At 48.9% G+C, this 13,919-nt stretch overlaps 1 protein-coding gene across 3 annotated transcripts; it reads right to left on the reverse strand.

The window, feature by feature from the left end:
- Positions 1-366: 366 nt before the first annotated feature.
- On the reverse strand, positions 367-13,814 carry COPZ2 (coat protein complex I subunit zeta 2). Of its 3 annotated transcripts, none has more exons than XR_016441971.1 (10): positions 13,566-13,814; positions 12,511-12,585; positions 10,226-10,307; positions 9,501-9,592; positions 8,935-8,990; positions 8,202-8,279; positions 7,377-7,428; positions 4,578-4,616; positions 3,262-3,352; positions 367-1,534 (listed from the first exon to the last, which is right to left on the reverse strand). XR_016441971.1 is itself a non-coding variant. In XM_090044639.1 (9 exons), the coding sequence occupies exons 1-9, from the start codon at positions 13,680-13,682 to the stop codon at positions 1,487-1,489; spliced, it is 639 nt and encodes a 212-aa protein (XP_089900765.1). In that variant the 5' UTR covers positions 13,683-13,814; the 3' UTR covers positions 367-1,486. The 3 variants fall into 3 exon arrangements, 1 of the variants encoding a protein (XP_089900765.1); XR_016441970.1 differs by lacking the exon at positions 3,262-3,352 and adding an exon at positions 7,156-7,274; XM_090044639.1 differs by lacking the exon at positions 3,262-3,352.
- Between the last annotated feature and the right edge of the window lie 105 nt (positions 13,815-13,919).

Consider the following 13,919-nt stretch of genomic DNA (forward strand, 5'->3'; position numbering starts at 1 on the left):
GAAAAACAGAAAGGGGAAAAATGACCCTTGGGATATAAAATTTTATTTGTTGACCATAAATGAAGCTGGACATGCACAGCTTACAGAAATCAACTGAAACATACCCAACTCTCAATAAATTAAGTAACACACAACTGACTAGATAAAAGGATGATAGAAAATAAAGGAGATCCCAGATTTTAAAAGAAAAAAAGAGTTACAAAATATAGAAATATTTATAAGGCCCCTTTTTTAAAAGTTTGCAATGTAAAAATGGGTTTGTTTCTAAATCCAGGCCTCTGATGTGGTGTGGCCAACCCCAACTTTGCAGCCTAGAGAAGACGCTGGGAAGCAAGGCAAAACAAGAGAGAAACAACTCAAAAATAATCAGCTCTCCTTCATTAGAATTTAATTTTTTTTCGATATTTAGAATCTTGGGTGCTGACAAAGGAAAGGAAGTGATTTGTTTTGAGGAAAGGGTTCTTAACACAGCAAGGTCCTTTAATAATATTTGGGCCGACAACCAGTGGTAGCAAGCTTGAATTTACATAATTAATTGCAGCCTGGGCTGCATTATTTTCCATTGTATGATTGATATGCTTTGGTGTTCCAAATATCAGCCTGATGGGAAAACAGTCATCCATGCCCATTCATCCCTATTTTGTTCCTTTCAAGGCATTTGAGTGGGATGGATGCTGACCTCCACATAGGGTGAATGTCACCTACTATAGTCAAAGCTCTGGCTCTTGGGTTATTTTGGAAGCAGCCAATATAATTCTAAGAAGCCCAAGTCCCATTCATTTTAGTGAGAAATGGGCATCAAATCCCTTACACAGTTTTGGAAATCTCAGCCTATGTTTAAGGGGCCCAGCCTCTCCATGAATGCTCACAGGCTTTAGTTTGTACCATGAATGGAAGTTATTGGTGCGGAAAAGAAAGGGAACAGTTCTTTAGTCGACAATACCGACAAAAGGGAAGATTCAAAACCAGTCTACTCTACTTCAGCTGCTACCTGACTCTTCCAAGAAAGCCTTCAGGTGTTGAAAATACCAGTAATCAGTCATCTTATTCATTCCTTAAATAATTACTGGCTGCAATACCCAGCAATTATATAGTTCCTTAAGGTTCTCAGGCCAGATTCAACTCTCAGTCATACCAAAGTAAATCTGAAACTTTTACACTGAAGTCACTCCAGATTTGCATTGGTGCAGGAGCAGAATCTGGCCCATTTATGGATTAATTCTCCCAAACTCTCCTCCTCCGTTAGCTTGTAAATTTCATGTCACTGAGACTGGGGTGAAGCCAGCTGGGTGGACGTGTCCATGGAAGCTTAGAGTTCTTCTGGGTGGCACCGCTGATGTCGGCCATCTTGCATCCTACCCCAAATCTTCTGTCAGACCTATTGTGCCAATTAGAAAATGGCTAATCAAATCAGGCGAGGAATCATTTGTAGCCGTAGTTTAGACCCATCCAATCGGAAATATCCAGGCGCTCTCCTTTGGGTCTTTCACTTTAATAAGGACCATTTAATTTGCTCTTTGGCAGATTGCAGAACCTATTAAGGGGGTGGAGGAGGGTAAGAAGAAGAAAAACAGAGAGACATTAAGCCCTGCAGCCTCAGGGATTCTGCAAACGGATTACAACTCCATATGAACTCAGCAGGTCTCCTTCACTGGCACCAGGAGACCCATTTAATGCCAACATAAACCTGCCTGGCTCTAAGAGGGAGATTTCTGATGTGCCTCAGTCAGACAATTTGGGTGGTTGAATCCTGCTTTGCTTCAAACAGCCACTAGGTGGTAGATATGCTTCTTCATAGCAGCAGAACTGACATCTGCCTAGCAGCATGGGAACTATTTTGTACCCCCTCCCAAAGCAGTCAGCTACATTTTAGACATGACCTATGTACACCCCCACTAAGCTGAATTCTAGACACTAAGCCCTGATCAGCATATGGGAACCCATCATCAGAAACTGCCGGGCCTAGAGATGGAGTCTGCAAAGAAGACTTGGGAAGTCCTGTCTGATCTGAAGGAGTTTGGCTCATCAGTATGTCAGTGTTGCAGATCAGGCCAGCCTGCAGCTCTTGCTTGGAACTGATGGTTAATGCTCGTCCAGCACAAACAACCCCTGACCTAGTCTAGACTGTTTATGATTACTCTACAGTTTTGTCTCTGTGAGGGATAAAGACAGTGCTACTGGGAACTGGCTTTGATCCATACCACAGACCTAGCAGAGGTGTAACTAGCTATTACTGTACCCTGGATGGTGGAGGTGCGTGGTGCAGAAGCAGTGGCTACAGGTTCACTGCTGCTGGGGGAGATGTCACCACCTTTTTTTTGCCACCAACATGTGCATCAACCATCTACAAAACTAGTGGAGCAGGAGTTGCTACAGGGAAGATGTAGGGTGCAATAGGGTGGAGAAACAGGGGCACCAGGATGAGGTGCCCCCCCCCAGCCTCCGCCCACTAAGACACTGCCCAGGGCTTTCACCCCGCTTGCCCACCCATTGTTACACTACTGCTGATTAGTCACTGAAAGCCACAATCACCCAGCTTCTACCCTGGATACACATAGGCCAACAGTATCCAACACACTGCACACCCACAGCAGCCTTCTAGCAGCCATGAAAAAGACCTCCAGACTGATGGGCCATTATAACTGGCTTCCTACCAGACAATTATCGAGAGCTCTGTAGGTGCTATTTAAAGTATTTTTAACCTACGTTTTCGCACAATCTAAAATCTACTTCCCAGTTATGACCACATGCTCTGCTGTGCAAACATCTCTGGGTAAAAATACGTTACCCACATGCTATGGGGTACTGTGTGAGGGTTAGTATGGAAGGGAGAGGTGATCTTACTAGGGATGGTATTATGTCAGCCAGGGACAGAGAGTATAGAACAAAGGTTCCCAAAGTGCAGCCCATGGGCCACTCGCAGCCCACACAGCATTTATACATAGCTCACAAAGGGACTTTTAAATGGTGGCCATCAGTACTGCAGTCCTTTATTGAACATGGAGCTAGTGGACTGCACTCCCTGACACAATGTTGCATCCATTAAATGGCTTTCCATGAACAAAATGTTATGAACCCCTGGTAGAAGGTGGCTGTACAGACAGGCTTCACCATACACATGGTTCAGAGACTGGGGAAGGGAGTCCTCCCAAGCTGGCTTTTAGGAGGCAAGGGAAGAAATAAGTAGGTTTCTACTGGTCCTCTGCAGGCAGGTAGCAGAGGCCTTGGCAGAGGTGGGCCTAGGCTGCAGGGGTCACTTACTCTGCCCAGTACGAGGTGGTAGTTAGTGCTGGGTTAGACATAGACTCAGCCCCATGGCTCATGCAGGCAGGATTAGTGTGGACAGAAGCACCTGCAAGGAGAGAGCACATGAGGGACAGAACGCAGAGCAGTGTGTGGCCTGGAAGGAAGGGACAGGCTCAACTTGAAGACCCTTCCCCACTTGGATTGCCCAAGTTCATGTTCAAGCCTGCCCCAAGTGACACCCTACCCCAAACCATCCTTCCCCCTCACCATGTCCTGCCCTGTCACTTGAGGGACCAGGAGGAGCAGGGGAGACGGGTCTGACATTGCAAACCTGCTGGGTTTGCTGGGGGTGCTCAAGCACATAGCTGAATTGCTAGACCCAGCAAAGGCAAAGCCTAATGCAAGGACATGGCCTGATGTGTTTCTAATCCACTATCATACTGACTTCCTGAGCACTGCCTAGTGGTGAAAACATGGGAATGGGTGTCAGAACTCCTGGGTTATCATCACTTGGCTCTGGAAGGGGAATATGGTCTCATGCTTAAGCAGGGTGACTGGATGTCAGGACTTCTGGGTTCTGCCTAAAGCTTTGGATGCGGTTGGAGATCTAGTAACTGAAGTAGGGAAATAGGGCATTAGGTCTCCTGGGTTTCAGTCTGGGCTATGGGTGGGGAGTGGGTCTCAGTGGTTAGAGCAGGGACATTATGACTCGGGATTCCTGGGTTCTATTTGGGAAAGAGAGGTGTGTGGGTCATCAGTCAAGATTACAGTTAAGGGCTCCTGGCTTCTTCTGCCTCCAACTTGCTGTGTAAACTTGGGCAATCCACTTCACCCCCCCTGTGCCTCAATGTTTTTAAATACAGATAAGGACAGGCCGTTTGGGGAAGGAGGTGGAATGAGATCCCCTTGTGGCTGCTTCAGGGGATGTTCACCAGGTGCAATAGGTGCAAAGTGGCCAAATACCACCAGTGCTCTGAGTGACAGGAGGGGCTCCAGCTACCATGGAACCTTTTCACAAACCCCTCCATGCAGCCCCAGCCCCAAGAGGCTCCCTGCCATGGTTCTATGCAACCTCCCATCTGGGAGCTCTATAGGATCTGGGACTATATGACACCTGAGCAACTTACCTACCCAATTGCTCTTATGTTGGGCAGCCTTGCCTGATGCTCACAGTGCATATAGAGTGGGGCTAGGCATGAATCCCTCAAAACTACAGGATTGTTTTCCCCTGCCCTGGCATGTAAGCAGCAGGCCCACTTCATGCCATCTCCATATCCTCAATCCCACGCCAGCACCCAGAAAGGAAATGGATGGGGTCTTGAGACCTTTACCTGGGCAACACTTTGCTCAGAGAGAGGGCTGTCATCCACCTAAAAGAAGGAAAAAGACACGGAGGTTTATGGGAAGTGAAGATGCCTGGAGCAGTGGGAACAGGTATGGGACAGGGGAAGGAAAGGTGACTACTTGTAAGCACTGAAAACCCCATAGTATTTAAAGGGCTTAGCTCTAGCATCCTCAACATACTCCTACTCAAGCAATTATACTCTGTCCATCCAAATCCAGTCTGCAGCTGCATCTGAATGCAAAAACTGCACTGCCTGCTATACTGTGTTGCTGTAGGGCTGTTAAACTAGCTGCCACATTCCTCAGACACAGCTGTGTTTCAGCAATGGGTGTAGTGCATCTGACAGAACCCTTCCCTGATGAGGGGGACTTTTAATTAGATGAATTCAAAGTTCATGAGAGTCTTTAAGATCCTCAGATAAAAATGCACAGCACTATGCTGACAATTTTCATTCCCTTTTGGTTGCCTATGGAGTTTTGAAGTTCTGGGTGTCATTTGGGAATCCACTGTTGCTTCTTATCTGTGGGCTGCTTGTCATTTACTGCAACCTGCTCCGGGTCTCTCTGGATAGGGTGGGATATCAACCTAGATAAATAATTATTATACCCTCTCTCACATGCATACAGTGCAAGAGTCCCAGTGGTAAGAGCGCACTCAGCTCTACAGAAATACCAAGCAATTCACGCATCCCCACTGAGCTCCTTCTGCATGACATCATGGTGATGGAATCCCAACCATTCCCAGCAGTTTGGGGCCATGCCATTCTCTGCCCCACCACTTGGTTTACACAAACACAAAGAGGGAGAGAGAGAGATAGCAGTACCTCATGTCACAGCTGTTTCCAGCAGTCTTGGAAGGAGTGGATTTAGGAAACACAGATATATTCTTGTCTGATACATTTGTTTACTCTGCTACCAAACAGAACTGCCTCTGCTTTGCTTAGCAACATGCCTGGACAGCTTCAGGCTCAGACGCTCCATTCATGCCAATGCAGATTAGTTGCTGTGGGAGAAGCTGGTTTTGCATGGTCCACTTGCCTATGCTGCTTCCATGTGTATCACAGGCCCTGATAATCTACAGTTACAGCCGTGTCCAGCGTAGCTCTCAGTGAGGGCAACTGGCTCTGCTACAGGGAATATGGCTGAGGCTATGTCTACATTGCAGTGGCAGGGTGCTTATTGTCACTACTGAGGAGATAAACCCATTTACCTGCTCCTGCTTTTCCCCATGTCAACCCCAGAAATGAAGCAGTGAGCATGCCCTGAGGGGTGGACCCAGCACCATGCTTAAGCCCCAGGTTTCTGGAGTGTTCATGAACAGCAGCTTAGGACACCCCTCAAGGAGTTCCCCCATCTCCTTTCTGTTATATGTAAAAGGAGTGGGAGCATGTGAGAAGGGCTTATTTTCTTGATGAAGAGACTATACCCTCTATCACTGCAGCACAGACATACATATCTTCAAATAACTGCCTTTTATGCAACAACCTCAGTGGCACTTCCATTGTTACCATGTGGCAAGACATGCTGGGAAACATGCACGCTTATCTCACAATGCTTCAGCTTCTGTAGCACAGAACTAGGAGTGTTTTTACATACATGCAATGCATTCTGGGATATCTCCCCATCCAGACAGCTAGGAAGCAGGAGGGCTGGTTAATTTGGTTACACCTGACTCAAACTACCCCATCTCCACAGTAGGATAAACATGTTAGAAGTCAATAATGACCAAATGGCTCTCTCATAGAAAGCCACTGCATGGTCACCCCCATGCAGTTAGGACCCATGCTTTGTTTTGTCACAGACTTCATGAGGAGGTAACCACAGTCTGCATATGTATTACTGGCAACTTCTTAGAAGGCAATGAAATTTTCACACTATTAGCATTGCTTCTACTGATATTTATCTCTCTCCTTTGACCCAGAATTCAAATGAGACATGTCCAAAAGCGAGCACAAAGTAGTACTACAGGCTTGGAATGATTCAATTAGCTTAAATCAATTTCAACAGCTAGCAACATTTATTTCCGAGAATATATACATGTGTTTTTGTTGACAAAGTCTGCCCTGGCAGGAAATAAAGAGATACCAGTCATTGTTTTATCAAAAAAACCCTAACAACAATACAGCTTTGCAAATGATTGGATGATAAAAACTGTATGGGGTCATGAATATTTCATATGCAGAACTGTCAGGTAGATTGAAGGCAAAGGAGACCCTGGTTTTTTGACAGCCTATAGCCATTTTTTAAGTGCTTGACACTACACAGCTCCTTGGATAAACTGTCCACTTAATTTTGTATTTTGGTGTCTAAATGGATGTGGGTGGGCTCCTTCTAGAAATTTGTCTCTTTATGTCTCGTGTGTAAATATCATTTGTTAATGATTTTTGGGTGGAGGGAGATGTTGACAATGAATCATATTTACTAATGGAGTCATAATCCTTCCAAGCCTGACTGCCACCCCAGATTTACCAGGAACATGCAGAAAGGACACACTATATCTCCACCTAACTCAGCAGACGGCCCCACAGCAACTTGTGACATGCTTTGAAGGAAGTGGCCTCACACCTGGTTCACAGCTGACTGTAGCCTAGTTAGCACCTGGGAGGTACAGATTCACTCTGCTCTGACCTACCAGCGATGTAATCAAAGAGAACAAACCCGTATGCAGCGGGCTCTGAGATTGTCTGGAATGGAAAGAGTTAAAGGAAGAAGATTAGAGCAAAGGGCTCAAAAGGAGAAAAGTCCCTGGTAGGGAGAACAGGGGCAGGCTCTGTAGGAGGGCTTACCCTGAAGTTCACCTTCTGGATCACTTGCTGTGGATCACTCTCCAGAATCACCCTAAAAGCAAGAAGAGTAATAGGATTTTCCCATCAGATTAGGTCCATCTCTCAAAGGTGCTTTCATGTTGCACATTCCCCCTCTTGCTGCAAGAGGGAGGGTGGATTTACACGTGGAACATGATGCCAGGTTGATCATCCTGGAAACTGAAACCTTCTTGTTGCAAGAATGAGGAAAACTCAGCTCCCTACCACTGTCTTAGCATGTTGACTAAGACTCAGGAGCCCCGTGTTCGATTCCCAGCTCTGCCACTAGATTGCTGGGTGACCTTGAACACACACCTGCCATGCTCCATGCCTCAGTTTCTCTAGCTGTAAACAGGGATGATGATCCTCACCTGCTTTGTAAAATTATTTTGGGATCTCCCAATGAAAAGTCCTACCTTACAAGCTGAGTGTTGTTGCTAGTGGTGAGTATCAAGGTTGGGATTTGGCTAACAAGAGCATACAGCAGTGTTCTGTCTGATAAGAGCACTGGTCTGCTAAGAGCTCGGCTCAGACTTTCCAATTTGATTTCACATAGGCCCCCCAACAGCCATCAGATACTATTTGTTTAAGAATGGCATGGGCTGGATTTTAACTTGAATTTGAACTGGCATCATCAGAGCCTACTGCTACCACTGAACTGGTAACATTTTCTCTTGCTATTGCTCTTGGGACCATAAGCAGCTGCCAGAGCATTTGGCTTCTCTCCCCTTAACGTGCAATTAGCCCTTCTCTCCAACCCTCTCCTCTCCTAGCAAAATACCCAAGCAAGAGCATGCATAGCCATACCCCCCATCAACAATCTCATCCACCACCAGGAAGGCCCCGTCCATGTTGTCCAAGAGGGAGCGCTTCTCCACATTCTTCCTGTGGGTGGGATAAAATGAGCCAGTGACTCCAGGAGAGCTCAGGGCGGGGACAGAGTGTTCCTTGCCCAAGCACCAAGACGCATTGCTGCTCCAGATAGCTCAGTCCCAACATACCTGCAGAGATTCCTTTGCCTCCCCGTCTACTCTCCCCTCCCTGCAGCACAATGCCAGCTGCTCATGTGAGCAGAGGTTCTTGCATAGGGAGGAAGCAGGAACAGATAGCTAATACTAGTGCCTGCCCAGCAGAGACATCTAATGGTTAAAACAACTGAGGAGTTGAGTTTCGGGGTTCTATTTCTAGCCACCAGAGTAAGGGCAGTTCAGTGCTTATAGCATGGAATAGAAGCTAGGACTCCTGGGGCTTCCACTGACTCACTGTGTGCAGCCTTGGGTGAATCACTTCCCTGCTCTGTGCCTCAGTTTCTCCATCTCTGAAAAGGAGATCAAGCCACCCAGTGCAGAGAAAGGTGCCCCTGCCTTCAGCAGCTTTCAATCTAAGGCCATGAGTCTTTGTCCATTAATGCTTATAAAGGGCTTTGAGACCCTTGGGTGGAAGAGGGTAGGGTCAGGCTGTTGTTATTAGGGCTGGTTTTGGTTTTGGGACCTTTCCCTGGGGAAATATCATGAGTTCTGGCAGGAGCTGTGGTACTCACCGTAGCATGTGATTGAGAGAGTCAAAGAGACAGGTGAGAACAGCCATCAGCATCAGCTGGGAGAAGAGGAGAAGCCCATGAAGGTAGTACAGAGTTGCATGTCTTTTCCCACCAACCCCTTCTATAAGAAGCTCCCCTGGTACCTTCTGGGGGGACATTTCCCAGGCTTGGGTGAAGTGACTTGGGATGCCTAACAAATGGCAGTCCTGGTAGCTGGACAGACAGCTATGCCCAGAGACAGACAGCTATGTCTACAGGCCAATTAGTGGCCTAGAAAAGCACTCATGCACTGGGGTCCTACAAGCATATGGGAAAGATGCATCTTTCTCAACTTCACCATGGGGTAGATGAGAGAAGACAGAGCTTTCTATCCTTAGGAAAGGGTCTGAGTGTGTGGAGGGTCCTCCCCATTCAGGGTATGCAAGAGGAACTAGAACTCTGTTCCCACAAAGCTGGTCAAAGGAGCAGAGAGAAGCAGCCCTCAGTGTTGAAATGCATGCCCCACCACCTTTTATTTCATTATTTCCTCATGCTCTTGTTGGTGTGGGGCTCAGGGAGGCGCTTACCTCATTTTCATGGGAACTTCCCACCACATAGAAAAAGAGGTCAATGCTGCTTTTATAGACAATGGTTAGTCCCTCCAGAAAGGCAATCTCACCTGAAACATTGGCAGAAAAGGCATGTGGGGGCAGTGTTAGGCTGGCACTGAGCCTTTCTCTCTGTAACCTAAGGACATGTGTAGAGGTGAGAAGCTGGGACCTACAGGCATCACACCTGCAACTTTCAAGGGGTGTCATCATATGCCTACTAGACTGTTTGACTTCACTTCTCCTTGCAGCAGTTTTGAGGTACCCAAGCTGGCAACTGTACTTCTAGGGCACCTGCACACAACTTTAGTTGCCCTGGTGCATTCAGGGGGTCTGTAAGGGTGCAAAGACTGACTGAACCAGGGCTGTTTTAACTCTTAGCAATTCCTACTCACTCTTGGAAAACATGTTGCAGTGTGCTATATTTTTTCTGGGACTGAGTTACAGATAGGATCTCAGGTGCGACAACTGCTTCTTGTAGAGCTCCTGGACTGGCTGTTGTGATGATATAGTACAGTCCTGGCAGGTTTCTTTTTGCTTTCCCATCACAGTCGTTGTCTCTAGGGCACTACCTGCAATATCCCAACCTTCCAAATAGATGATTTGGATGAACAGTTGCTGGCAAACTCCACAGCAGCCCATAGCCTGAAGGCTTGTCCTTCCCTTCTGCCTTCTCCACCCCTGCCCAAACCTTCACTACCTACTGTCAGTTTTGTGGGTTTTGTTGAATACATTCTTCTCAAAGGCCTTCTGTTCCTTCATAGATGGAAAGGTGTCATCATAGTACTGCAGAGAACAAAGGTGAGAGAGTTACAGCAGGATGAGCCCATGGTATGGGCACACAGGGTATGTCTACACCACCTCTCTGGAGCTCTTGGAGAGGGCTGCTCTTGAACATGCACTGCCCACCTGCATGAGCCAAACCAACAATGAAGTTATGAAGCTGCTGTATGGGCATCACCCTTCATGGCCCCTCTCAAACACACCAGAGAAAGAAGACTCAAGAGTCATCCAGGCATGTCCTGGGAACAAATTCCCAGCTGCCACATGCACATGGGTCACGGTGGAGTGCTTGGCAATACAGGTTTCCCTCACCAACTGCTGGGGTTAGGTACCTGAAAGTTTTTGTGGTTGGCAAAACCATGGTTGGCATGACAAAAGGCTTACAGGAAAAATAGCAGGTGGTGGGCTGATCCGCGACCATGGAAAGCCGTGGTTACTCAAAACAGTATACCGTGGTAGCCAAAATGGTATATAGAATATTAAATGTGGATACTCAAAACCACGGTTGGCGAGGGAAACCTGTATCCCTATCTGTGCATGCCAGGGACACAGTGCAGACATACTGACAAGTAAAGAGAGACACTAGGGAAATAGACCTTGGATGACTGGATCTTGGCATATGAATACTGAGCCAGTCAAGTAGGAAGAACAAGTGGAGAGCCCCATGACTGCCTCCTACAAATACTTTAAAAATCATCTTGGCTAACAAACCATCATGTACACAGATTTGGGATGGTGTTTCTCTCAGGATGTCCAAGCCACCTCACTGCCTTTCTTCACATCCTTCCTTACCACACTTCTTCACTCTGATGCCTATAAAACCCTTAACAGTGGCTAGATGTTAGGAGAGCTCTGTCTATCACGGTACCCAGTACTCCCCACATGCTCTCCCTGGTTTTAGTCCATCAACATTTGGTGTCTCTTGCATGCAGACTTTGACGCTCTGGGGTAGAGGGGATCTTTTTGTTTTGGGTTTGTACAGCACCTGTTCTATGACTGGGACCCCCATAGCACACCAGCAATGCAAGTAAAGACTGAAAATAACGAAGAAGTCACAATCAGCAACAATGTCCCTGTGAGCTTCAAGGCAATCAGAGAAACAAGAAATAATAGAACCTTACTAGATCAACTAGCCTATTGCCCAGCCAGCATTAATATTGTTCTGTGCCTGTCAGAGGAGGAATCAGAAAATACAATGCTGTAGGGGATGTTCATTTTAAAGGAAAAACTATGTAAATCTGTAAAAATAAGAAAATTACTGTGCGTTTTACATATAGCTTTCTGGACAAGACACTACTCTAAAGGACTCAGAATTTCAACTGGGAGGAAAAGGTATGGTCAAGTGACTGACTGATCAATTTTGTTTGTTGCTGGTCATACTAATGTCATGTGTTTGGGGGGTTGTTAACACTTCATTGAAAGATAAATATAGAGTTACAGGCTTCATGGAAAAAGTTGGTTTTGGCAAGCAGTAGCACAGGTCTGTGGCAGAGTTCTAGGTAGTGGGAGATAATATAATTTTAAGATACTACAATTCTCATCTAGGACCTGACTCTTCTTCTGCATCTGTACCAGCAGCCCCCTGTGCTCAGCTTGCTCTCCAGCTGCAGTTATCAATGGACTTGTGATGAACCTTCCATGTTTTACAGATGAGAAAACCAAGGCACTGAAAAGTGCCTTGACTTGCCCAAGCTTACATTTCACTAAGGACAGAATCCAGGAATTGACGGAGAGCAGATTTAGGTTGGACATTAGAAAGAACTTCACTGTAAGGATTGCCAGAATCTGGAATGGGCTTCCAAGGGAGGCGGTGCTTTCTCCTACCTTGGGGTCTTCAAGAGGAGACTGGACAAGCCCCTAGCTGGGCTTGTCTGACTCCAGTGCTCTTTCCTGCCTGGGGCCGGGGGTCAGACTAGATGACCTACTGAGGTCCCTTCCAGCCCAAACATCTATGAATCCTGACAGGTAACCTTGGAGCTGGCCCACACTGCCAAGAATGTGATTATTACACATATTACATAACTATTTTTATACCTTTTCAGGTACATGGGACACCAAATGGGAGAGAAACTGGCTTCCCAGATGCTTCTGGCTTTGTTGTTCCTTTTTGCCCCTCCCATAGGAATGAGCTCCTACCAAATCCCCTCCTCACTGGGAGGCCAGAGGCCTGGAATTAAGGCTGTGTTCTGGTCCAGGTGGCATTTACCTTGGCCAAGAGTCGCTGCCCATCATTGTCCAAGATGAAAATGGCCTTGACTGTGTAGAGCGAGGGCTCCTGAAACTGAGATAAAGATAGTGTGTAGCTAGAGGCTGTATGACAGTAGGCACAGGACCCACAGACCCTCCCTCCCCGCGGCACCATGATTTAGGACAATGATACAACCCTCTAGGGTGACCTCCTGCAATGGGTACATAGTGCCATGATCTCTTTACCCACAGAAAAGGCACGGAGAGCCTGGCGCAGCCCATGTCTGGTCCTGTCCTGATCCAGAGAAGCCAGAGGTGCCCCCTTCCATGCCGGATGCCCCAGTCCCAGGCCACAGGGGGACACGGGGGAGGAGGGTGGCTCAGCTCCACGTGTGGGTCCATCCAAACCCAAGTTCTGTCATGCACTGACTGCTCCAGAGTCCGAGTCCAAGTGTACCACAGAACCTGGGCTGAGATGACTGCGAGGGGCTGGGTCCAGCGCCAGACCGAGACCCAGAAGCTGGGCTGAGACGACTGAGGGGCCTTGTCACCGGACCCAGGGGCGAGGAGCTGGTCTCAGACGGGCCTAGCAGCTGAGCTGGCTGGGACCGGCCCCGCACCCATCTGAGCCACAGCAAGCCACCCACCTAGGGTCTGCTCCAGCCTCCTGGCACCCAGGTCTGTGCCCCGATCCCCCTTTCCTCCTCCAGCCGGGGGGCTCCCCTAGCAGCTGCTCACAGTGACGCCCCCACGGGACCTGTTCCCAACTTGCTCCCAGGGGCTCTCCCTTCCCTGGGGCCCCTCCCCAGTCCCACAACACCCCCCCAAACCCTCCTTCGGGGTCCCCCCCTGCCGGGGATCCCCCCACACCCGGCTGGGATCCCTCTCCCTGAGGGATCCCCTCCCGGGATTCCTCCAATATCGCCTCCCCCCATTCCCGCCCGCGGGATCCCCCCGATGCTCCCCTGGATTCCTCTCCCCGGGGATCCCCCGCCCCGCCCGGGGCTGCCGGCGGCACAAAGTTTTGCGGGCGGCCGGGAAGTTGGGGCTTGGCCCCGGCCCCTCGCCCCGTACCAGCTGTGCCGCGGGGTCCATGGCTCCGGCGGCGGCAGCTGCCCCGGGCCCGGCGCCTCCGCCTCCCGGTGCAGCCCCCTCGGGGTGCTGACGTGGCCGGGCCTCAGCCCGCTGCATCCCGGATCCGCTCCCTCAGCCCGGCCGGGCCACCCCGCCCCGCCCCGCCCCGCCCCGGGCACCGCAGGGACCCCCGGGGAGGGGGAGCGGCCCAGCTGCGCCCTCTGCACCCGCTGGGGAGCTCCCCTGCCCGCACCCAGGGGCACGGGGCTGCCCCCGGCTCCCGGGGCTGTAAGGGGCCGCCAGAGCTGGGATCCCCCCTGGCCGCGCGCCTGGCCCAGACACTTAGCGCCATGA

This window comes from Crocodylus siamensis, chromosome 4 (assembly GCF_052110815.1).
Source record: "Crocodylus siamensis isolate JL-2025a chromosome 4, ASM5211081v1, whole genome shotgun sequence".
Taxonomy (NCBI): Eukaryota; Metazoa; Chordata; order Crocodylia; family Crocodylidae; genus Crocodylus; species Crocodylus siamensis.

Excerpts from the sequence above, each read along its gene's own strand:
- COPZ2 (XM_090044639.1), bottom strand. The coding sequence starts at position 13,682 with ATGCAGCGGGCTGAGGCCCGGCCACGTCAGCACCCCGAGGGGGCTGCA. Across the intron at positions 12,586-13,565 it reads TGGACCCCGCGGCACAGCTG|TTTCAGGAGCCCTCGCTCTA; the intron begins GTACGGGGCGAG and ends TCTTTATCTCAG. Across the intron at positions 10,308-12,510 it reads GGCAGCGACTCTTGGCCAAG|TACTATGATGACACCTTTCC; the intron begins GTAAATGCCACC and ends TGTTCTCTGCAG.